This window comes from Lutra lutra, chromosome 6, assembly GCF_902655055.1.
Source record: "Lutra lutra chromosome 6, mLutLut1.2, whole genome shotgun sequence".
Lineage (NCBI taxonomy): Eukaryota > Metazoa > Chordata > Mammalia > Carnivora > Mustelidae > Lutra > Lutra lutra.
The window spans coordinates 47,754,141-47,778,194 of NC_062283.1; the positions used below are offsets into that span (position 1 = coordinate 47,754,141).

A 24,054-nucleotide genomic window follows, 5' to 3' on the forward strand; every position below is an offset into this window, starting at 1 on the left:
GCAACTGTGCGGGAAGGTTTCAGGAGATGTCCCCTCATGATCAGTAGAGTGCAGCAGTAGGCGACAGCTCCCCTGGAGGCTGTTGGCATTTGGAAATTCTACCAGGGATAGGTCCAGTCATGGGCAAAGAGCTAAATTGAGGCTGATAAGAAGAATGGGAGAGTGAACAGACTAGGGTGAGTGCCCAGAGTTCACTTAAATGTTGCAAGTCAGGGGTACAACTCTCCACAAAACTGCCCTCACTTCACACTCCAGTCACAAATTTGGAAGACTCTAGGCCACCCTTTCTTCTGACCAGCTTGCTACAACTTTGGGGTTCCCACTACCCCATCTGGTTTAATAACTTGCCAGAATGACTCACATAACTAAGGAAATGGCTCTAACTTATGATTAATTATTAGAGCAAAAGGAAAGAATGCAGAATTAGGCAGAGAGAGACAGATACATAGAGCAAGGTCTGGGAGAGCCCCAAACATGAAGCTCTCAAAATCTTCAGGGTGGCACTATCCTCCTGGCGTACTGATGTATAACCACATACAAGGTGTTGCCAAGCTCATGCAAACCTCAGTGCCCAGAGTTTTTATTAAAGCTTCTTTATTCAGCATGAACGACTGAATCATTTCCATCTCCAGACTCCTTTCTCTCTTCTCCAGATTGGGCTGGTATCATGTGGTTAATGCCCAAACCCTCTAATCTCCTGGTTGGCCTCTCAGGCATGACCAGGCCCCATCCTGAGTTGTCTCATTGGCATGAACTACCAGGTGTGGTCAGAAGAGCCCATCATGAATAACAAGACTTTCCCATTACTCCAGGAAATTCCTGGAGTTTAGAGGTTACTTCACAGTAACTGGGGACAAAGGGTAGCCCAAATTTTTATTACACAGAGGGTGAGATAAGAGTGCCAACTCAGGAAAGCCGGCAGAGACATGTTGAGGCAAAAAGCACAGAGTCAGAGCCAGTCAAACAGCCAGGTTAACATTTTGCTACACTTAAAACCTGGTTTTCTGTAACTTCTGTAACTTGGTGTTGGTCTAAGAATACACTCTGGGCTCATTTCTGGTCTCAAGTCCAGAAATGACAGGTGTGGGGTGGAGTAAGGCAATCAAATTGCTACAAATTCAGTCTATTCGTCTATGAAGCTACGTCACCATGCCTACCTCCTTCACTGAGTTGAAGGCATTATTAGAATTCTTAGAGAAGAGAATTATAAGATATCATTTTATATCATCATTCTTATTTTTCCATTTTTCTCATAAAGTCCATATGTATATTTTAAAAAGTCTATAGCTGAATTCTGCAGGTTTTTGATTGACTTCAGATTTTATTTGACAATTGTAGAAGAATTTTTTCAATTCAAGTTGGAAAACCTCTTATATTGTGTTCAGTTATCATTCACCATTTTTTTCCTATACCTTTCATTTTGGAAATCCTTTCTCTAACTGGATTCTTTATCTCCTTTTTACTTAGACAAGATCTTAACTCTAAAGTAAGAAGATAGAAATACATTTATTTTAAAATATTGAGAACCACTGGCCTTTATTATTTTATAGGTGCAAGATATTACTCAGTAGAGTCAAGAATAAAATATAAGGTTAAATTTTAGTTATGTGTATAATAGATGATAACTAGAAATGAAATGGTACAGAGTCATTATTAAATATGATCATGTGTAAAGTGTATAAGGTAGGGGCTAAAACAGAGTAGACAATATAAAAATAGTACCACCTGCAAGGTATGGATAATATACTAATCACAGCATGTTTGAATTACAGTGATTCTTCCTCACATTGACAATCATGCAGGCTGCATCTTGGAATACAGAAGCTAGTAAAAATCACTCATTGCAAACTAAACTATTCGGTATGCAATTCTTGGCACAGCGTCAAGTTTGTTGGTCATTTTTTAAAAAATTTTCCTGGAGCTCACAATAGAAATAGCAGTAATTCCAATAACTTAAGCTTAGCCACACAAGATAAAATTGTGAAATCATGTAATGATTTGGAAATTAGGTATATACATGATGTAAATTTGGAGATACTAAACAGGAGTATGTATAAGAATGAAGAAAGGTTAAGAAAAATGGCCCTAGAATTTCCATACCTAGACTGAAAAATAGGAACTGGAAGATGATTTAATTCTCAGGTTATAAAACCCAGCCATGACCATAGACACACATTTTATGAAGGTGAATTAAAGTTAATGGAGAGATGTCAAGTACCAACTAGTTAAGCCACAGATGTACTTCAGAATTTTACCCTCAAAAGTTTCTACAGCTTTCCTCATTATAGATGACTTGTATATTTATTGAATTGTCTTCCTGAATTTACCCATGAATATTTTCAATATGGAACACATTTTAAACATTCGTATTTGTTTCTTATGTCAACAAATGCACTTTGGAGTCAGTTGTTATTTATCTGTTTCATGGTCCAGGCAGCCAATGGGAAACACCTACTTTTGAAAACCTCTTTGGGACTTAACCTAAGAACTTCTTCAAAGACTAAAATGAATCTCACTGGTTTTGAGGAAGATGTTGGTATTTAGGACAAGTTCCCCAGGAGCCAAGAGAAGCTCTTAAGAAGTCCCAAAAGACCCAGCCCATCTCTGGTTTTGGGGATCACTACCAGAAGTCATCATTATCTTTCTTAAGATGAATCAAAATAAATGATCCAAAAAACTAATCCATAAACATTAGCTAGTTAAGGAAAATGTAAGCTTTTCTTCAAAATATCAAGCAAAATGAAATCATTCACTTGCCAAAATATAACAGGTATCTAAAGTTTGGGTCTTTTGTACTTGAAACCTTTAAGTGGTTTGTTCTACTGATTTCTTCTGCTAACTGGTCCATTTCCATGCAAAAACAGAGGACCTTCCTTTTGAGAAAAAGACTTTAAAATCTTAACTATACTAACACTCCTCCTATTTCAAGACCTAAGAAATTTTTTTCAACGAGTATTGTAGAATACCTGTGCTTCAGATGATCACCAAAGTCATCAATTCTAAAATGAAGGTAGGGGTCAGATCATGTTGGGCTCTGGGTGAAATTTCTTACTAAGGAATTTGGACTTGAGCTTGAGTGTGCTACAAGAGTAACTGAACAGACCTAATCAATCATATTTAGAAAAGTCCCTCTGGCTAGAAGCTGGAGTAGAGTACTATACACAAACACACACACACACAAAAACTAGGGAATACATACATGTTTATATACATGTATATGTATATACACACAGATACATATATTTTATAATGTATATAACACATATTACAGCATATATATGTATATATGCTGTATATATTTACATATATAAATATTTATATTTATATATATACATATATAAATATTTGATATACAATCATGGGAAGTCACACACACACAAAAAAGAGCTGCGTAGTCTGGGCAAAGATGAGAATGGCTTGCCATGGAATAGGGTTGGTAATGGATGGAAAGAAATGCATGAGTTAAATACAAATTAAGGAAGAAAAAGCAAAGCTTAATGACTGGTTAGAGTGACTGGGCAAAGGTGAGAGGATGCCAAGGGTTTTAGATGAGTAACCAGGCAATTTCTATGTAGTAGCTTTAGTCTCTGCAATAGGAAACTTGGGAAGAGCATTAAGTAGTATGGAGAAAAAGATGAGTTTAGTTTTGGAAAAAGTTAACTTTGAAACACCTGAGGAGATGCCCCACAGGCAGCTAGATATGCACGTCAGAAGCTGAGAATGGTCTGTGACAATTAAAATTTGCCATCAGCATGTAGATTAAGAAACTTGCCACTTGCCAAAGAAGTCTTTCAGTAAAAAAGAGGAAGAACAAGAATTCAAATGCAGGCCTAGCCACAAGACCCCTGGGAGTCCTATTCGAAATGAAGAGATCCGAGGGAAGGCTGTGGCTTCTTTCATGGGTACAAAATGAAGATGTAAAATATTTACATAGAATTAATGCATTCAATAAATAATTACCAAGTTCTGCCATGTGCATCACAAAATTCTAGAGTTGAGAAAAGCGTGCTTAGAAAGGCCTAGTCCTCTGTTATTCTCTAGATGGATTATTCCAAGTGTTACTTTTTTCTAACAGGGAATATCTAATTAAAAATTTGAAGCAGTGATAAAAGCTGTAAGTGCTTTCCAGAAGGTGACTGAATTTCCTGAAAGCATAACTGTGGTGAACTCAAAGTTAACTCTTCTTGGAACAGAATTCACTAGGTTCATCTGTGGAAACAGATGCTGGTCATCCATATTTCCCCTTCAGTACTATAATGTTTTACCCTCTGTATCTTAAAACAATAAACTCTGCAATTACAACATAGTGGCAATACAAACTGTGTAGATAAAATTGTTGAACCATTAGGTTCCGATATCCCATTAATATTTTAAAATGTTCAGAACAGAGCAGACGATCTTTCTTTCTACCTTAGATGAATGAACACTTATATTTGCACCTTAACAAATTCAGTTCAAGCAGCCCACACTCTTGTTAACAAAATTAAAGCTACATTCTCACTCATTTAGCTAATTAACTGTTGTTGGAATCACCAGTTATTATATAATTCAAGGGAATTAGAATAAATGAAGTCTTATTTTCCAGGCAAGAAAAGAAAAAAGAGAGTGGGAGTCAGGATCTTCTTTCAGATGAAGGGAGTGATGGAAAATGGTAAGACAATTACAGATAAAAATTTCGGGTCTTCTGGGGCACCTGGGTGGCTCAGTTGGTTGAGAAAAGACTCTTGATTTTGGCTCAGGTCATGATCTCAAGGTTGTGAGACAGAGCCCCGCATAGGGCTCTGTGCTCAGTGGGGAGTCTGCTTGAAATTCTCCCTTTCTGCCCCTCCTCACCTTCTAAAAGAAATAAATAAATTTTTTTTTAAATTCTCAGTCTTCCAATTCTGAGCTATAATTGTCTTATCTTTAAAAGGAAGATGACATTGGCACTTATCTTGCAGGAAAATTTTAAGTATTTGCTAATAACATAGCATTGTGTTTGACGCTTGGAAGATTGATAAGAATATTGATTCTCAGAAAAGATGGTTCTCATATAAGATTCTCATGTAAGATGAGAATCTTATTTTCTTAATAGGATAGGTATTTTAAAATTAAATAAAGAAAACAGACATTGTCATAGTGAGTTACAACAACAGAACATCTAACCGAACCCATTCTCTTTGGGAATAAATAACAATAAAACAACATAGAAGTATTGAAAGGTGTTTTTAAATAGAATGCTATTCCTTAGAGACAGATCAGAAATTTAACTGAGACCAGCAAACAGAGAGGATGAGAGTCAGGTGAATTCTAATCAACCTTGTAAATGCTCTTATATGAGACACTACTTGTTTGTAATAATAGAGCTTAACTTAGGCTTCCGGCTTTAGTTGTGCTTTCTGCATATTGGCTTACAGTATACCAAAAATAAATAGCATGAGTTCTCCCTTTTTGTTGTGGTAAATTAAAAAACAATTTTTTAGATTCTTTTTCAGATCTCAGATATATAAACAACTAGCTGTGTAGGTCTCGCAAATTGGACATAAGAGCTGTGACCTCAATAATCTCCATGACATCCTATATCCTTTCTGAACTGATTGCTAAAATGAATGTACTCTGAAGGTGGCATTCTAAACCTACTTCTGGAAAGATAAAACACTGAAAGTTTACTTTGCATGTATTTAAATAATGCTGATGTGTCCCAAATTTGTGCCTTGTTCCTATTTTTCAATTTCCCCACCAAGAACCCTAATGTTTATAGTATCTCTGGAAGAATCAGAGAACACAGTTTTACAACTTAAAATATCATCCAGATTTTTCTTCCCCACTCTGAATGCCTCCTCCACAAAGTAGCTGGTTCCAGGGCAGGAGGGGGAGCACACTGAAAAATGCACACCACTTAATATTTCTGATTGCCCTGAAAGCAGAGTACTTGAGATACAGAAGCTTTTGAAGTCACTAGAGTAACATCCAATGCACAAGAGTTACTTGGAATTTACAAGCCTTCATCAAAGTAAGATGTTCCACAGTGACACCAATTAGCATATAATGGAGTTACACTCTATGGAATTCTGTAAACTTGACTGAACTGGGAACAAAATCAGTCTAAGTAAAAAAAAAAAAACTAAAGGTGGAGTCATGTTTTTAAAAGAAATATTAATATATTTCAAATGCATGAAACACTATAATCTAATTGCAAACAATGTGTTTCTGAATAAGAATTCTGTTGTACTTATTTCTCAGAACTGATTTCAAGATTCCTTTTAGTTAGTAACATCATCATTTAAATGTAGCTTACAAATATTTGAGGTGTTCTTCCTATGTGTCTGTCACCAAAGGGCTCTCTTCTTATAGATCTTGGAATCCATTTTAACAAGCCTGGGTGATACAAAATAATTAACATAAGAAAGTCTTCAAAGAAAGTGAGTTCTCTTAAATAGGTTAAGCAGTACCTGAATTTTTAGTTACACTGTATATTTGCTCAGAAAATTACTTCCTTGAGATGATTAGATATTAGAGCTCAATCCAAGTTCTGTTGAATGATAGAAATTAGTACTTCCCTCCTCTAGGCTTTCCCCAGCATTTTCTTCAAATATCAATTGTAAATGTGTTTAATCTATGCAATTTCATAGTAGTTTTGTCCTGTGATCTCTAAAAATCCCTTAGTATCCTCATACTCAGGGCTTAGTACAATGACTAGCATATAGGAGATCTTTAGTAAAGGAAAAAAAAAATTTAATGAATGCTTTATTTTCCTTCTTCCCTCCTTGTTTCTATACCAAATGGTACATTAAAATCTGAATTGGGAAACCTAGAAATGGTGGGAATTTGATCAAGTCACTGAAGCTATTTCTCATATCCTCATTTTCTATTTCCGGATCCCCAATTTTGTAAACCATTCCAGTAATTTCAACTTGGCAATTATTTTGCACATTCTCTGTGGGATAATTGGTTATCTAATTTGCTATTTCACATCCATAGTCTGGCTGGTGCTTCTCATATGACAATGGTCCTAATATTGAAAGCATCTCACCTCCTTTATTATTTTTCAAGAAGACGAAGAAAGATTACTTCTAAATTTCATTGTCTGTAATGATTTTTAAAGTGACATCCTATCCCATACCATGGGAATAGAAACCACTGTCAGGGACTCCAAAATTTGTATGAATCCCTAAAATATATTATTCTATTTTATGTTATCTAATTTTATTTTATTTTATCATTTTAGAGAGAGAGAGTAAGTTGGGGGTACAAAAGGAGAGGGAAAAAGAGAATCAAGCAGGCTCCACACCCAGTGTGAAGCACAGTGCAGGGCTCGATCTCACAATCTAGAGACCATGACCTGAGCCAAAATTGAGAGTCAGTTGCTTAACTGTGTGAGGTGCCTCTCCCTAAAATATGTTAAATTCATCTTATCTGCTGAATAGTAGAGCTCAAAGAAGACAGGCAATTTCCTAGTCTATTCTGGGGGATTTATACTTCAAATTTTAGGGATTCCCATCATAAGGACCTGATAATGTCTTGTCTCTTCCTATGCTTAAGCTGTTCCCATGTGCTAGGTTCTATGATGGACTTACATTAGGACTTCTTTGGATTTCTAAGAATCACTTCTATCTCTAATACCATGGTGGAGAAATCCTATGTTAGGCACTGAGGGGACTGGCTGACCATATAAGTAAGGCTCAATGACACTAGAAGATGATGAAGGAAAAACTTCCATTGAGTCAGTACTCTCCAGTCTAGATCCAAAGAAAATAACTTCACTGAAAGAAACTGGCTTGTATTATCATGTGGTAATTGTAAACATGTGACTATTTATAAACATTCAGATATTAGAAAAAATATAGACCAAGGAAATTTGGCACAAAAAGAAATTAATACCTTTCCTGATCTCAATTTGCTATTATTATTGAGAATATGAATTAAGTGAAATAAATTCTTGTTTCCTCTGTTAATGGTAAGGAATCTTAGAAAAATCTACAATTTTCACCTGGGTAGGAATTCATTTTGGCTGCCTTTCTGGTTACAGTTATAGACAAACAGTATTTCCCATTTCTAGCCTTCAGCAAGGAAGAAAGAACACAGTATGAATTTACATACAGAGAATTATAAGAGCACATTTTTGTGCAATAAGACTTGCTTTTGCACTTTTTTGTAATTGGATTCCACTATGATTGTTTTATGAAATCCAGTTGAGAAATACTTTTGTTATTTAGCTAACTAACCTCTTGAGTAAGAAGTCTGACTTTAAAATACATAATATTTCTAGTTATAAAGCTTCTAAAATTAATGTCAAATGTCTTCAGCTCAAATATTACTGTTTTTAAGGTTGTCATTGAAAGCTCTTTCTATCTCACAATTCCTTCTGTCCATCTTTCCTTCCTTCCTTCATCCTTTATTCATGCATACTTTGTGTTCAACCTTTTCTAGGCACTGCATTTTTTCCAGGCACTGAGAATACAGCAGAAAATAGTGACTGTCACCATTTTAATGCTAGCCAAAAGTTAGGAAATGAAAGGTTTTAGCCCATAAATTAGCTGCCCTAGAGCTTTAGATAAAGCCAGTAATGCTAAATCAGTGGTTTCTTATCAAACAATGTGTTCTGGGGCAAGTCCCCAAGATTATGCCATTTTAAAAATTCTTTTTTTTTAAGTGTCTTGTCCCCCCTTTCTAAGACTGACTGATTGATTGATTGATTTAAGATTTATTTATTTATTTGAGAAAGAAAGAGCACGCAGAGGGAGAGGGAGAACCAGACTCCCCACTGAGGAGGGAGCCTGACATGGGGCCCGTCTCAGGACCCCACAATCACGACACGAGCCAAAGGCACCCACTTAACCAACTGAGCCACTCAGGTACCCCCCCAGTTTAAAAATTCTGATGAAACTGGGGTAGCTGTGGCAGCTCCTGCTGTCATTCTGGTTCATGTCGTTGCACTATTTTACAGAAACCACCAAGAACATTACGCTTCTGAGAAAGGATCCAAGACTTCCATTCCCTGGGAAAACTTGAAACTTCTATTATCCCAGTTTCTAAATCCCATAGACTACAACCGGGTATCTCTAATACTCTAGAACAGAATAAAGCAAAAAGTATTACATTCCTTTTGTTAAAAACATGAATAAAATGGGGTAGATTTTACCACCAGAAGACAAGGACATTGGCATATTCTTGATCATTCATAGGCAAAGTGTAAAATTCGTATTATATAAGGCTGAGAAGGCATTTGCTAGTTTTGCAAGCAGAATCCATTTTCCCTTCCAGTACATTTTTTTTTTAAAGTTTTATTTAATTCCAATTAAGTAAATACAAAGAATTCTTTTCCACGATCTGTCTGCTAAGAAAGTCTAACAGCTTAGGGGTAAATTCCCATCCTTAAGAGATCACATCACAAAGACCAACATCCACAATCTCCAGCCAAAAAGACAGCAAGATCTAGAGCAGGGGTCTGTAAATCTTTTCTGTAAAAGCCCAGACTATATATTGTAGGCTTTGCAGACAGTATGGTCTCTGTCACAGTTACTCAACTTTGCCTTTATAGAGTGAAAACATCCATAGACAATATGCAGATAAATAAGCATACCTACATTTCCTAAAACTTTATTTTAAAAAACAGATAGCTTGCCAGTGTGGCTCACTGGCCATAGTTTGCCAGCCCCTGATCTAAGTCGATCAGTATTCTGAGAAAAGGCAGTATTTCCTATTTTTATTTAAGTTTTCATTTCTATTTTATGTCCTATCAAATACTGAAATAAACTTAAGCATGTACCTTAAATAGCAGAGAAAAATTTTTCACTTATTATCAGATAATAATAATAAAGAAGTTCTGATGAAGAATATCCCCCCAAAAACATTTTAATGCAATTTTTTCCTATTTGATGGACTTTTATTATTTTTCTATATTGCACATCACTATGCTTGGCCTTATGTATAGCATAGTGAGTGCAGCATAAATTTTAATTATTGTTTTTCCTTAATCTCCCTGAACTGTGTACAAAATATTCTTAGGGGCACTTGAACTCTTCGGGGACACATGCCCTATCTACATCAATTGGTCTCAGTCTGCAGTTTCTTTCCAGTTTTATGTCCATTACTATCACTATCCTTTATATTGGCTGTCAGTGTCAGTGCGTTTCTTTCTATCAATCTCTTTTTCTATGTCCATACTTCCTCTCACCATAGTTCCATGAATGAAATCTGCTCTCAAATGAAAACTGAATTTGGATTGGAAGACCCAAATAACTTAGCTTCAGGAATTACATAAGAAACCACCATAAACCGCATATTAAGTCCCTGGCCCTTTCAAGGAGGACTACATTCCTTTTCTGGGGTCATAAACTTAATAAAGGCTATTTTCCACAACACTCAAAAGCTTGTTGGCTTGTTTCTTGTGTATGTTTTTTTGTTTGTTTGTTTGGTTTGGTTTGGGTTTTTTTTGTTGTTGTTGTTTTGTTTTTGGCTAGGTTTTAGAACATTCAGGTTACTGGAAATCTGATTAACAGGTGAATGAGTTTTCTTAATGTACAAATACCCCTTTATTTTCAAGGTATTTGTAAAAACTGATGTGAGCATACTCTTTTGTTGATTTTACTGCGTAAATTTACTCTGTTCCATATCCTATCTCTTACTAACTTTGTCTAAGATAATTTAGCATAAGGACCTCACCCTGTCCCACTTACAAACCAACGAGGGGAGCACTGGAAAATAGCAAGCCCCAGGTCTCTTTTCTAATCATTTGGTTTGGGAGACAGAGAACAGGCATTAGTCATTTTTGGTTTTGTTTTTGTATTATTTTAAGATTTCCAGGCGATTCTCAAGTTACTCAAAGACTAGGAACCACTGGATTATTTTAGAACTCTGTATAAAGGATAAAATGAGGAGCGGTTTACACTGATACCCTCTTTCTCTTCTGTGGCACAAAATTTTACACATAATAAATGTAGACTCCAGGGACTTCAACTTTCTCTCCTTTGAAGAATGCCCCACAAGTTTAATTCCACGTGGCTGCATTTCAAAATATATACTTTTTTGATGATCTCACCATGTGGAAAAGGTAGTAAGGCTTTAGCCCTCAGTGTTGAGATCTTTTATTCTATTTTCCTTGGTCAACTCTTACGTCTTAAATGACTGTTTCTGGTAACTGTGAAGCCACGTGAATGTTACTGTCTTTCTCTTGTTCATAGCACCAGAAGAATGGGCCACAACCCGCTCCAGCCTGAAGGCACCACCACCAAGGTCAGCCAGAGGGGGATACAGGGAGCACCCCTATGGTAGATATTGAAGGTCCTTCTCACCCGTGACCTCACCTCAAAGACAATTCATAGCCTGTGGTCTCCACATAAACAGCAACAAGACAAGTAATAGTCCTTTTTTTTTTTCTATTCTAGGGATAACTGCTCATGATTTCTCCCATATATTTCTTGTATTTCCCCCTATACTGTTGGTGTGACATTGACACTAGTATTATTTTACAAAATGGACTAAAAAAGACATTGGCAAGCATTGTCTATAAACCATTCAGTAGGATGATATTCTCTTAGTTGTTTTTCATTGTTGTGTGTAAACTTCTTTTTTCTTTTTTTTTCTTTTTCTTTCTTTTTTTTTTTTTTTTTAAGAAAGAGCATGAATCTGTTAACAGATTTTGAGTCTCAATCATCTAGCAAAAACTTTGTTTAGGGTTGCTAAAAGACTGTAATATGATTTTTGAACTAGCTGATAATAAAGTTGTAGATAAGATGTTTTAACCTGTCTTTTAATATCTGTTAGTTAGATGAAGATGTTCGATATTAAGTTTGTAAATTTAATTTTAAATGCTGTTTTAATGGAGTTGAAAACAAGCAGCTACTGTATGTATGTAGCTAACTGAATTTGTTCAGTGTTTTAACCTGTATTTGTTAAAAAAGAAAAAAAAAACACACATAAAGTTCCATGTGTAAGCTACTCTAAATAGGAAACCACAATTTGTCAAATATGTTTGCCATAATTTGTCAATAAAGCTGAAAACTTTTGTAAAAACTAAATTTGGAATTACTTGTTTTCTAGCTTTAAATGCCTGCTTTATTTCTTCTTCAAGAGATGCCTAAAATGTTTTCTATTTAAAAATTACAAAAATGAACCCAAGCTTGTTTTAAGATATTTGTGTAATACTTAAAAATGTATTAATAACTTATGGTTGTTAAATAATTTAAAAGTTAACAAACTAAACTGTTACATGAATCATGGTTAGTAAACACTAATGTATAACATGTTAATGGAAAAAAATGGATTTAGAATAATAAATGGATTTTAAACTATCCTCTAAGCTTTATCTTGCTAAACACAAATTCTGATTGACTTGTTTGCATTAGCATGTCTCTCGTGAGAAAGAGTAATGGAGTATAAAGAGGTAAGATTACCACTTACCACTGTCTAAATGCCTAGTTCTTCAACCTTTGAGTTTCCCCGCACATTAAATATCCCATCCAACATGTAAGCATTGCGTAGATTCACTTTATTGTTTTCACTCAAAGGAGTGCGTGGACTTCATTTGCGTAGTTTATAACAATTTGTTTTGACAAACAAATCATCAGTGTCACTGGCCAGTTGTTGCTCTTCAACCTCAAAAACTTTATTTGTAATTTTCAGTGCTAAATATCACCGCCCTTGAAGGCAGTTTAGAGCGCTGATATTTCTTTTGAGACTATCAGACTTGATGGCTGATGATTATTAAGGAAATATGTCGCAGGACTCAAAGGATGACTAAACGTTAAACAGGTAACACTAATAGTGACTCTGTAATTTTGCCTATGCAACAGTAATGTTAAATATTCTCAGTTATTAAGTTCCTGATAGTTAAAAAAGTAAACCTACAAAAACATAACAAATAGGTCTATAGGTTATTAAAACAACTAATTAACATTAACTAGAGGCACCAAAATTATTTTACAATATATAACCCTCAAGGCAATAAACAGAACTAAAATTAACAATAATAGTAATGCAACTCTTGCTAACATCAAACGTAAGCTAAATTTTGATGGAAAAAGAGAGCGAAAGACTTGATGGTAGGGATGAATGCCAAAACTGTTAATCTTTTAAATACAGTTTTTTTGTTTATGGTGGCTTTTGTTGATGTGATTGGTTTACTTTTTTGCTGCTAACCAGCTTAGGCATACTGCTGTTCAGTTTTTGCAGCTGGAGTTGCATGCTAATAGTTTTATGAAGTGTGTGTCTGTCCTCAATTAAAATTGTAAATGTCTGCCTTGCAAAAATGCTGTCGAGTTATATTTAATTTTCTTTTTTTATTCTTTCTCACTATTTCAGGTATCCACAAGCAAAGAGCACATAAGTGAATAGCAGATGTGGTGGGCTAACAAGGATAGAGGTAAGCTTATTTTTTATCCCCTCCAAGAAAGATAATCTGTTTACCCACATACAGCTGTGGCAGTGCGCTAAAACACCAAATGCCGCTTATTGAAATACTGCAAAGGTTTAGACTGTTGTCAAGGAACCGGAGGCATTTTTTAATCTTCTTTGAAATAAAGTGACGAACTTGGTGTTTATCTGGTGGGGCTTTCTGAGCTTATTCAGAAGCTTATCAAATGAAACGTGAATTACTAGTTAATCTTCAGCCTTTTTTCTTTGCTACGGATTACTATATATTACCTTTCCCTAGTAGTACAAAAGAAGAGTATTCAAACTTTTACTCTGCAGTTTTAGGGAAAGAAATCACAATTGTTGGCAGAGATGGAGGAAGGGGAAAAGGGAAGCCCATAGCTAACTGCTCACCTACCCTTTGTCAATGAGGGTTTATTAACATTAACATTTATTTAGTCAATAAAAAAATAACTAAACTTACCATTATTTTCCCCGGTTATGCCACTGGACTTAGTGATAAATTTCTTGTTTCTCATCTGCCATTCTATTTGATTCAGCAAATATTTACTGAATACAAAGCACTACTGAAAATTGAGACTTGATTTCTGTACACAAGGAGTAGAAAACTCGAGCTGGTACACTTCAGACTGAAAACAAAGCAAGGGCAGTTACAAAGTCCACAGACTGACCTGAAGCTCAGAGAATTTCAGTGGCTGTGCCATGACATTTGAAATACGGCTGAAACCCCAAATTTCTTCTTCTGGACATGGTCCTTTTTCTTTTTACTACGCAATTATCTGTAATACCGAGTAGCCTTCAACTAGCCCTCTAAGAACAGTATGAGAGAGCCTGGAGGGGTCCTAGCACCAGATGAGGAAGAGAGGGCCACCTAGCGAAGGGAATAGGTTGTGTCACTTCACGGAGTCCAAAAAGTTCCGGAAGTATTTCAGAGGAAAGCAGATCAATGGGCCCTGTGGTCCCGCTTCCTGAAGGCACAGAGTGAAAGCAAAGCCTAGAGAGGAATGGTCAAGTCAAGTGGTTGTCCTTGAGTGCTATGTTAAATTGTTCAGACTTTATGTGAAAAATAAAAGGAAGGCACTCTAGTTTTGAAGTAATAAACAGAGCTAAGGCAAGTATTCCAGAGAACCATGGCAATCCACACATGTAGTCAATCTTATAATTACGAACTTCATCTGGGAGAACTTTTCTAAAATTCAAACTGTTAAAATAACTATCTAAAGCTGTATGGGCTTCAACTCATCAAGTCCCTTTGTGAAGCCACAGAATCAGAGTCAAAAGTTACAGAGAATACGGTTCGGAATTTTATTTACCAGTAACATTGCACATGTGATTTGACTCTTTAAAAAATGTTACTATTTTTATAAACCAAGGGGAGAAAGAATCTCTAACCCAGATGTCCTGTATATTATTCTTCTTTGAGACTTTTTCAAACAATAGGCTTGATCTTGTAAAGCAATGAAAGAGAAACCAATCACTGTTTGTTACTATTTTGATATATTAATCAGTATGTTTTTGTGTCCACTGAAACGATTTTATTTTATTGTTGCTGTTGTTTTATCACCTGTGGCTTTCTCACCATTCAGACTACACCTTTGAACGCATTAACTCAGGGCGGGGCTATCACAGCAAAAACACCAGTGCTGAGCAAGAGAACAGAACATTCTTGGCTACTGAGATAAAAAGTTAAGGGTTTTTAAGCTCAAAAATATTGGCTTATGAGAAAGGGGATTTTGAGTTTCGAAGCTTGGATTTTAAGTAGGCTTTAACCAGAACATAAACTTATGTGTTAACAGTAGATTTAAAAGTCTCCAAACAATCAACCAGTCAATGACTCATCCACCTTCTTCCATATATATTCTACAAGATAAATACTGTCCAAGTTGAGAAGAAAGCTCAAAAGGCAGCAATATCTAAGATATTAGTTTAAGATATTCGTATGGCCTAGAAAATGGATTCTGTATATTGTATCAATTGTCCAACAAAAGCCTCACGTAAGTTTGGAACACAGAGGGGACGGTTATCTAAAGTAGAGCCTAGGGAGGCATCCGGCTTCACAGAGTTCCCCCACACCAGTGTATACCAGGTGCTAGTCTGCAGAAGAATGTTTCTACAGAATGTTTCTCCATGCTGGCAAGAGTGAGGCAGGTGTGGCAGGGACAGCCACACACACCACTGCCTCAGCAGGAAGAATGGGAGGGTGCAGTGGCATCAGCACGGACCAGCACTGAGCCAGATGTGCATGTAGTGTAGATACGATGGGAAAGGTGACAGGATCAGCTGCACCCCCACCCCCCACAAACTCCAAAACTTAGATCCAACCCCGGGAAAAAGAGATGTGGCAAAAATCGATCTCTGAGTTGATAAAGCAACTCCTGACCAAAATTAATTCATATTCAGCTGAGATTGTTTTTCTCCAACTGGCAGTCTGGAGACATAAGATTGAAATGAAGCTGAGGTATAGAAAAATATAATTAAACATACACTGCAGTCGTTTATTGCATAACTTTGTTTGACTCTCAAGATAGTCAGAAGTGAATACAGTAGATTTCTCTGGCAATGGGGAATGAGAGTTTCCCTAAGTTACTGGCCTTTCAGCAGAAACCTTTGATAAAATGCAGACTGTTCAGAGCGGCCCTAGCTAACAGACATTCATTCGCCCAGTCAAAGGGTGCCTTCTTCTCTTGTCGATATCAGACAATGACGCTGGGTCCCAACATCCTCGCTTTGTGACATCATGTCTGCTCTCACTAGTCCTAAAGTCCCAAAGATGGCAGCCAGGAGGCTAGATCCACTGATCTGCAAACATCCTCAAGTGGGACATTCACCTCTGCAAGTCATACAAACTTGCATGGCAAATTAAGGTTCATAAAGTACAGCGCATTCCATGCAACTGCAGCTTGAAGTTATTCCTGTGTATGTTCTATGCATTTATTCAGATAATGCTGTAATTCTTGGTACACTGATGATTCTGTGACAACTGGGAACTGCTGTTCACCAAAATACAAAAGGCTGCTGGTCTGGACATAAACAAAGTATTTTAAATAGTACTAATAACATTAATATGTAAGAAAGTCTTTGTGCCTGCTATTTGTCCAATAAAAAGTTTTACTACACTCAAGTATGATTAAATTAGAATCAATCTGATGCCACCTAAGAGACCAAATAGTGCTTTTAGGTGTTATTTGTAACATTTAGATCTTTTCACTTTCAGTATATTAATGGAATTGAAGCCATTTAACTTAGTAACAATTGAAGCACTGATAGTTTTTAAGTAAATATAACACAAAATAACATATTAAAGGTTCCCATGAATTCTTCTAAGGGAAATAGTTTTTTCCCAAGCTGTATCATTAAGACATTAATCATGTGCCTTTATTTCTTCACTTAAAAATAAATAGTCTGGTATTCCGAAAACCACAAATGTCCCTTAAAAATGTAACCCTTTATCCATACAGACTTCTCTCCCGTTATTTCTACATCTCTTGGTTAACATCATATAGAAGTTTTTGGATCTGTTTATTTTTTTAAGGGAATAAAGAATAGTGATCAGTAATCTGAGTTGGCTGAGTATCAAGTACCAGTTTCAGTAGCAAGAGACCACCTGTTAACGGAAAACTCCCATCCACTCGCCACTCTTGCGGGTTCCATAGGAAGGTTTAATTTTTTACTCCGAAATGTTCTGTAGTACACAATTGAAAATATCCAATTGTATAATTTATAAAATTTATTCATGTTTAGTGTGAGGCTAGAGTATTAACAGTAACAATGATAATATTGGGTCATGTATTTTCTGAGCATACCTTCCAGGCAAGGTACTGTTATTGTCACATTAAAAAAAAAAACTTACATGAAACATCTGTAATGCCTAACCCTATTTTATAGAACAGGAGGTTGAAGCTCAGAGGTTTTACTAAGGTCACACTACTAATACATAGGAAAGCCAATATTTAAAACAAAGTTTGATAACCCACACATTTTCCAAAATGTTATGGTGATCCCCAACTTTGAATGAATTTAACTGAAAAGAGATTCTAAAATCTCAGATAGCTTTAATATAATTTCTGGGTTTTAGCAATATAATGAATATTGACTAAAAAAGATTATGATAAAATATTTTAACTTGAATTACATCTTTATTTTGATCTTTGCTCAAATTTGTCATTCTTCCAAAAGTTCTGATTCCATCATAGAAAAATGCAGATGAAAAGTATCCCACATTTGTTGTAAAGCATGACTATTGTCTTTTGTAGAACAAATGAATTCACTGATAATCTAAATTCCATTTTGACATTAAAAAAAAAACATTCACATGATTAAATAAGCAAGAAAGCAATTTCAGGCTTTTTTTCTTCAATCTGTAAATCAGAACTCAGCTTTAAACACTGAGAGTCAATTTCAAATCAGAAATACCTTTTTGTAGTTCTTCACTACACAGTCATGTGTTAAGAACACAGGTGAAGGTATCACTCAATGTTAACTATTTTAAAAAGAATTATTTCCGGGGCGCCTGGGTGGCTCAGTGGGTTAAGCTGCTGCCTTCGGCTCAGATCATGATCTCAGAGTCCTGGGATCGAGCCCCGCATCGGGCTCTCTGCTCAGCAGGGAGCCTGCTTCCTCCTCTCTCTCTGCCTGCCTCTCTGCCTGCTTGTGACCTCTCTGTCAAATAAATAAATAAAATCTTTAAAAAAAAAAAAAGAATTATTTCCTATTATGTGTAGCATTTATCTGGACATTCTAGTTTCCTACTAAAATATCTGAGTTAACAGTAAAATCACAGTTCTTGTTGACAATCAGGCCCCAGTCTTCCATATTTAGCACAAAGATGAATTTCCTAGTCTCTTTACATGGAATTTATTAATTGGTACTAGAAAGATCATTTACAGTGGGAGAAAAAGGTCACTCTACTTGATATGCTGTTTCACATCTCAGTGTCTTATACTTTATTGTCAGACAAATTGAGAAACCAGGAGAGGAAACTGTCTGATTCATATACCACCGGATACCTTAACAACAGGCAGCTTATCTGCTTTTATTTAAAAAAAAAAGTGCAGAGTGAGCCATCTTAAAAATTGGTAGTGAGCTTCTAAACACTAATTTAGTTCAAATTTCTGTTCTATCACGTTTCATACTTCACAGTAGAATACAGTGAATGATCTACTTATAAGAGAAATTTGGAGACTCTTAGATAATCTTGGTAGAGCCTCTGCAAGCAAATGTCAGAACTGGGGACATAGGTTTCCTGTCACCTTGATGCCTCTCAGGGTGACTTCTATCAGTAGGAAAATGTTCCTTCCCCTTTGTCTCATTCTGCCCTAACACACACATAGCATATTTCCCATATTCTAGCCTCTTAGCCTGCCTTTTTTGACATTAGGACATTTTTCAACTTCTCTGATACCACCTTGCCCCTCCCTTCCCAATGCCTTCTGTCATTTTCCCAACTGCACACAGGTATCTGAGAAGCCAAAAGAAGGGCAACTGATTATTACTGGGGAAATAGCACTGTCCAAGCATTCAACAGAGTGCCATGTTAAGAAATGTTTATTGTCTCCACTTTGAAACCAGTACATGCCCACTGTAAACCAAAAAGTATGCCAAGAAAAGAAAAAATCACATTCAATTAAAACAGACAAATAACGATATATATATATCATTATATATAACAGACAAATAAAATATATATATATCGTTATATATAAATTAACATTTATATACAACCTCCTATTCACCAAATCTTGAATTCTTAGCTATAAAGGGATGCAATAGGTGAGAAAATGTCTTTAATTAGTCTAAGCACTCTATTTCAAAATATAAACTTTAATAAAATAAAGTTTAATAAACTTTGAAAATAAAAGATAAACTTTAATAAACATACTTACGGAATTCACCAAGATCAATGTATAACATCTGTGCTGGAGTAAACTGATTTTAATTAATTTATTTATTTATTTTTAAAATTTTATTTATCTGAGAGAAAGCATGAGCAGGGGGAGGGGCAAAAGAGGAGGGGGAGGGGCAAAAAAGAGAGAGAGAAGCAGACACCCCACTGAACAGGGAGTCTGCTGAAAGTCTTAATCCTAGGACCCTGGAGTCATGACCTGAGCCAAAGGCAGACATTTAACAAACTGAGCCACCCAAGTGCCCCTGGAATAACACTAGTTATAAACATCTTTAAACAGGGAAGATTATAATGTACAATACAAATATGTAATGTAATTATCCCAAATCCATAATCCTAATCCTCAGAGACAGCTCTGTTAATAGCTTGGTTGGTATTCCTTCTGATTTTCTTTCTCTTCCTTTCGTTCTTCCTCCATTCTTCAGCTGCTCGTTACTTATTTATTCATTTGAAATGGGATTCTGTTGTATACCTACATGCAATTTTAATTTTCAGCAGTGAGCTGAATTTGTTTCTTTGTGAAAAAGCAAGCTAATACCTATTCCCATAAGGTTGATTTGTATGTGGAGGATTAAAGTTGCATTATTTATACTATGAAACTTTAACCCACAATAGATGCTCTACATTGTAAGCAAAATTACTTGAACTTGTGAAGCTTCAGTTTTCTTATAGGTAAGAGGGGGATAATAATACCACCTGTTCATAAAATTGTGAGATATACAGGTGTGAGTATATCATCCCCAAATTTAGTTAATATTCTCCCCAAATTATTTTTCCTTAACTAAAAATTTTAACTTTGAGACACCTTCATGCTGTGTATAAAATGTGTAAATAAAAGCTAATTTAATAAAAAAACATTTCATTATCCAAATCAATTTGTAGCTTAGATGTTTTTAAATAATCTTTACCAAAATACTCAGCTAATGTAGGCCTTAGACTACAGATGTAAAAATGCTCACCATTTATATTCATAAGCAAACATATCCTGGGTATCTTCTTAACAGGTAATATAAGATACGTTTATACACAAGAATCTTATAGTAATGTTGCACATCTATAGCTTACACTGAAATAGAGGTAAAAATGAAAGTAAGACTAGTGATAATTTGGTACGTTGTTTCAATAATGACAATAATATGAAGAAAGAGATCTTGGCACTAATGGCATGCATAAGACATATCAAGCACAGTCTTAACTATTTTTAGGAATTATTTCATCTATTTTCTCAATAACCCTATGATGCAAGTTCTAGGGTATCCCCATTCTCTAAATGAGCAATTCAGGCCTGAGATAGAATGACTTCCCCAAGGTGACATCACTGGGCAGTGGAGTGGACTCTAAACCGAAGCAGTCACAATCAGAAACCTCTTCCTTAACCCCTGCACGTGACTGTCCCCTCTGATTTTGATTGACAAATTTTGTAGTGAACTAAGTTTGAGAGGAAACCAAAATGCAAATGTATAATTGATTCTCCAAGCCGGTAAAAAGGAATTAGAGGAGAGATTCTTTTATTATGGATGTTGCCAAGATTAAAGTCTGATGATAAATTTCTAAACACTTCTATATACATAAACCAAAATATTTGGAATAGCTCTTTTCCCTGGATTATCTAGAAAATGGGTCATGCATAATAACCCTAAAATCCATATATGTTGTCCCTGACCATATTCATTTGCCCATCTTACTTAAATAGAAACCATGTGTCTTTAAGTATAGAAGTTAGCCTTCATGTGAGGTTGAGATAGCCTAAATAAAATAAAACTTCAATGGAAAGTGAAAATAAACTGGAAAAATATATTTCTAGAAAAATAGTAATGATTACTTATTTGTTTACTAATGGCATGTTCTGTTGTATTGATTTGCCCCAATCTGTACAATTGCAAAAATAAAATGGAGTTTTCCTTTGTTTAGAGATCAGTGACAAACACTATTGAAATGTATTTTATATTTTATTATACTTAACGATAGGACACCAGATGAAGGTGAACATGAGAGCAAGGAAAAAAAGATTCGGAAAGAACGTGAGGGCAGCTAGAAGGCTGATAGAGAGCCATTAGAAGTGCTGAGATGAAACAGGTAGCAAAACGAAAAAGGAGATAGACGACCCTTTATGTCCTTCAGGGAATGTAATGTCCTGGGATCTAAAAATATTCAAAAATCACCAACATGTGCAACTTATCACATAAATCAGTAACTTCAAAAAGTAAAAATATGCCTTCCCTTTAGAACACAGAACACCCCTCAACTGAATGTACCTGGAATTTCTGTTATCTTCTGTATCTGATTTGCATAAGCCATTGCCCTTGCCCCTCACTTTCACCAGCAAATTTTTTTTACCACTCTGGAAAATTTCTATGTGTCCAATGTTGAGTAAGGAACAAACATTTGCACCAGACTCTTACAGTGTATGTTAATTCAAATTTGTGCTTTTAGAAAGTTACGAATTACTACACATCATTTAACTTCAGAATCATTCAGAGATGTTATAAAACAAGAACACTAAATCTATGAATTCCAAGGATATGCCAAAGTAATATTTATTACACTGCTTTGTAATACTGATGTTTGAGAGAGACTGTCCTCCAATCTATTAAAAGTTTTATAGTTTCATATACTATATATTGTGAGTAAAAAATAGACCATGTTAGAAGAATTAACTCCATAAATGTTCTCAAAAAGCATTTATTATTTGTTCTATTTAGATTATTAAGAAGATGTCTAATGTGGGATTTTATAAGTGTAGTAATTAATTCTCTCAGGATTTATCTCTAAGGTGTTTATGTTCTTTTGAAATAACAATCAAGTGACTTACTGAATCCACATAGTTTTCCATCACTTATTCTATTATTCACTATATCACTCAAGGAAGCACTTTAACTAGAAATAATAGCCTGTGATTAAATGAAATAGGTTTAAAAGAAAGCAGTCTTATGACAACGTGCAGCTAAAAAGTATTCAGGGGATGCAAACAGTCGGCTGAGCTAAATACATTGGTAGATGTCACAGAAGAAAAAATTTCATCAAGCACAGCAACTTCGTTTGAAGATACTCAAGATATATTTTGGAAAAGAATACCTAGGCTTTACCTTTCTCATGGCAAAAATCTGAGCCCCCTTGGAAAAAGGCATCATGGGTTTTTTTTTTTTTAACTTAGCTAGTATACTAGACCAGACTGATGGGAGACATCTATTAAATATAATGAAATGAATAAATATCTATCAATTAGCTTTCATCTACTTCTTTTTTTTTTTAAGGATTTTATTTATTTATTTGACAGACAGAGATCACAAGTAGGCAGAGAGGCAGGCAGAGAGAGAGGAGGAAGCAGGCCCCCCGCTGAGCAGAGAGCCCGATGTGGGGCTCGATCCCAGGACCCTGGGATCATGACCTGAGCCGAAGGCAGAGGCTTAACCCACTGAGCCACCCAGGTGCCCCAGCTTTCATCCACTTCTGATCTTATATTTCATATGTGCTACTAGGATTATGTAAATTATTTTTATATGTAAAATGTTAATACTGTATATGACATTATAAGTTCACACATATGTATTTTTAAACATACCTATTTATTATGCCTTGATACTTTTGAAAACATTTACAATTATATTATGATTATCACAACAGCTCCAAGATGAAAGCAGGTCAAATTTTTTTGATAAGAAAGCAAAATTTCACAGCGTTAAGAGGTTTGTCCAAAATTACATGAAGTCTATATGGTGGGAGTTGGGCTGAGACATTAACCTCTCCACAATAACCATCTTGGTTTTGTAAATGATAGTGGCCAGCAGTGGAAGAAAGAACAATCAAGGCTGTATGGGAAAGAACACTCTTCATTTATTAAACACTGTTCAGTTATTAAACATCTTACAATAAAACACATTCCCAAAGTATTGAGACTTACTTTTACCTATATCTAAACATTTATGCATAACTTTAATAATTAATACTTAAATGTTTCCTTAACCCATGGCATAATATTGAAGACTTTTAAAAAAATAGCCTATTGGTGTCAGATGCATATGAAATTACTCAAAATCAAGAGGCTAATGATTATAGAACTACACAATTTTTGTAAAATTTTGTACAGATTTTTGTAAAATCTAAATTAATAACTTTCTGAATTTAGTTAGGACAGAATGGAATTGAAATTAATTAAGTGTGAAACACTAATTAAGAAATTAATGGAAACATTCTAACTTGATTTATAACATATCAAAACTGCAACTCCCATTTCTTTCACATCTATGATTAAAAGAACTTCAAAAGAAAACAAAATGGGTTGTCATTCTACCACTAGACAACAATTAACATAACTTTGGCCATCCTTTCACTATTACTTACATTAGTCCTTCCATCTTTAAAAAAAAAAAAAAGGACTATATGACTATTGGATAATTGAGATCTTAAATGTCCTGTGAGTTTCAAAATCTAATCTTGGCTCAATTTGCAAAGGCCAAAAAAAGTCACTGCAATTTCCTAATTTTAAACCAAGCACCCTGTTTTTGAGAAAAAGATGCTGGAAGGTTTGAGTCTAAATTATACAGATTATCAGTTGATCTTGATTTAATTTACTAAACAATTTCATTTAGCAGTGCAAAAATTTGGGCTAGTCCTCTGAAAGGATTCTGCTATTTGGTCCAATTTATCTCTGTCCAGCTTTGTTGCTAAAGTACATCACAAGCACCTAGGAATACCTATTTGTGCGAACCCACTGTTGAATGAGTACATCAGATGAACAGAATTTACTGCTTTACAATTAAGCTGCTGTTGACACTGTACAGAAAATATATAAAGCATAC

At 35.3% G+C, this 24,054-nt stretch overlaps 1 protein-coding gene across 5 annotated transcripts in view; it reads left to right on the plus strand.

Annotated features, from left to right (window-relative positions):
- KHDRBS2 (KH RNA binding domain containing, signal transduction associated 2) overlaps positions 1-24,054 on the plus strand; it is a 618,929-nt gene that overhangs the window by 584,237 nt on the left and 10,638 nt on the right. For 2 of the 5 annotated variants that reach the window (XR_007128209.1, XR_007128210.1), the window contains exons 8-9: positions 11,163-11,336; positions 13,282-13,342. Coding sequence is in view for 2 of the 5 variants with exons in the window: in XM_047734409.1 (XP_047590365.1) it covers positions 11,163-11,260 (98 nt within the window). In the remaining 3 variants the exon portion in view is untranslated. Of the gene's footprint in view, positions 1-11,162; positions 12,237-13,281; positions 13,343-24,054 lie in introns of those variants that run through there. The other 3 variants (XR_007128211.1, XM_047734410.1, XM_047734409.1) reach the window with 2 other exon arrangements.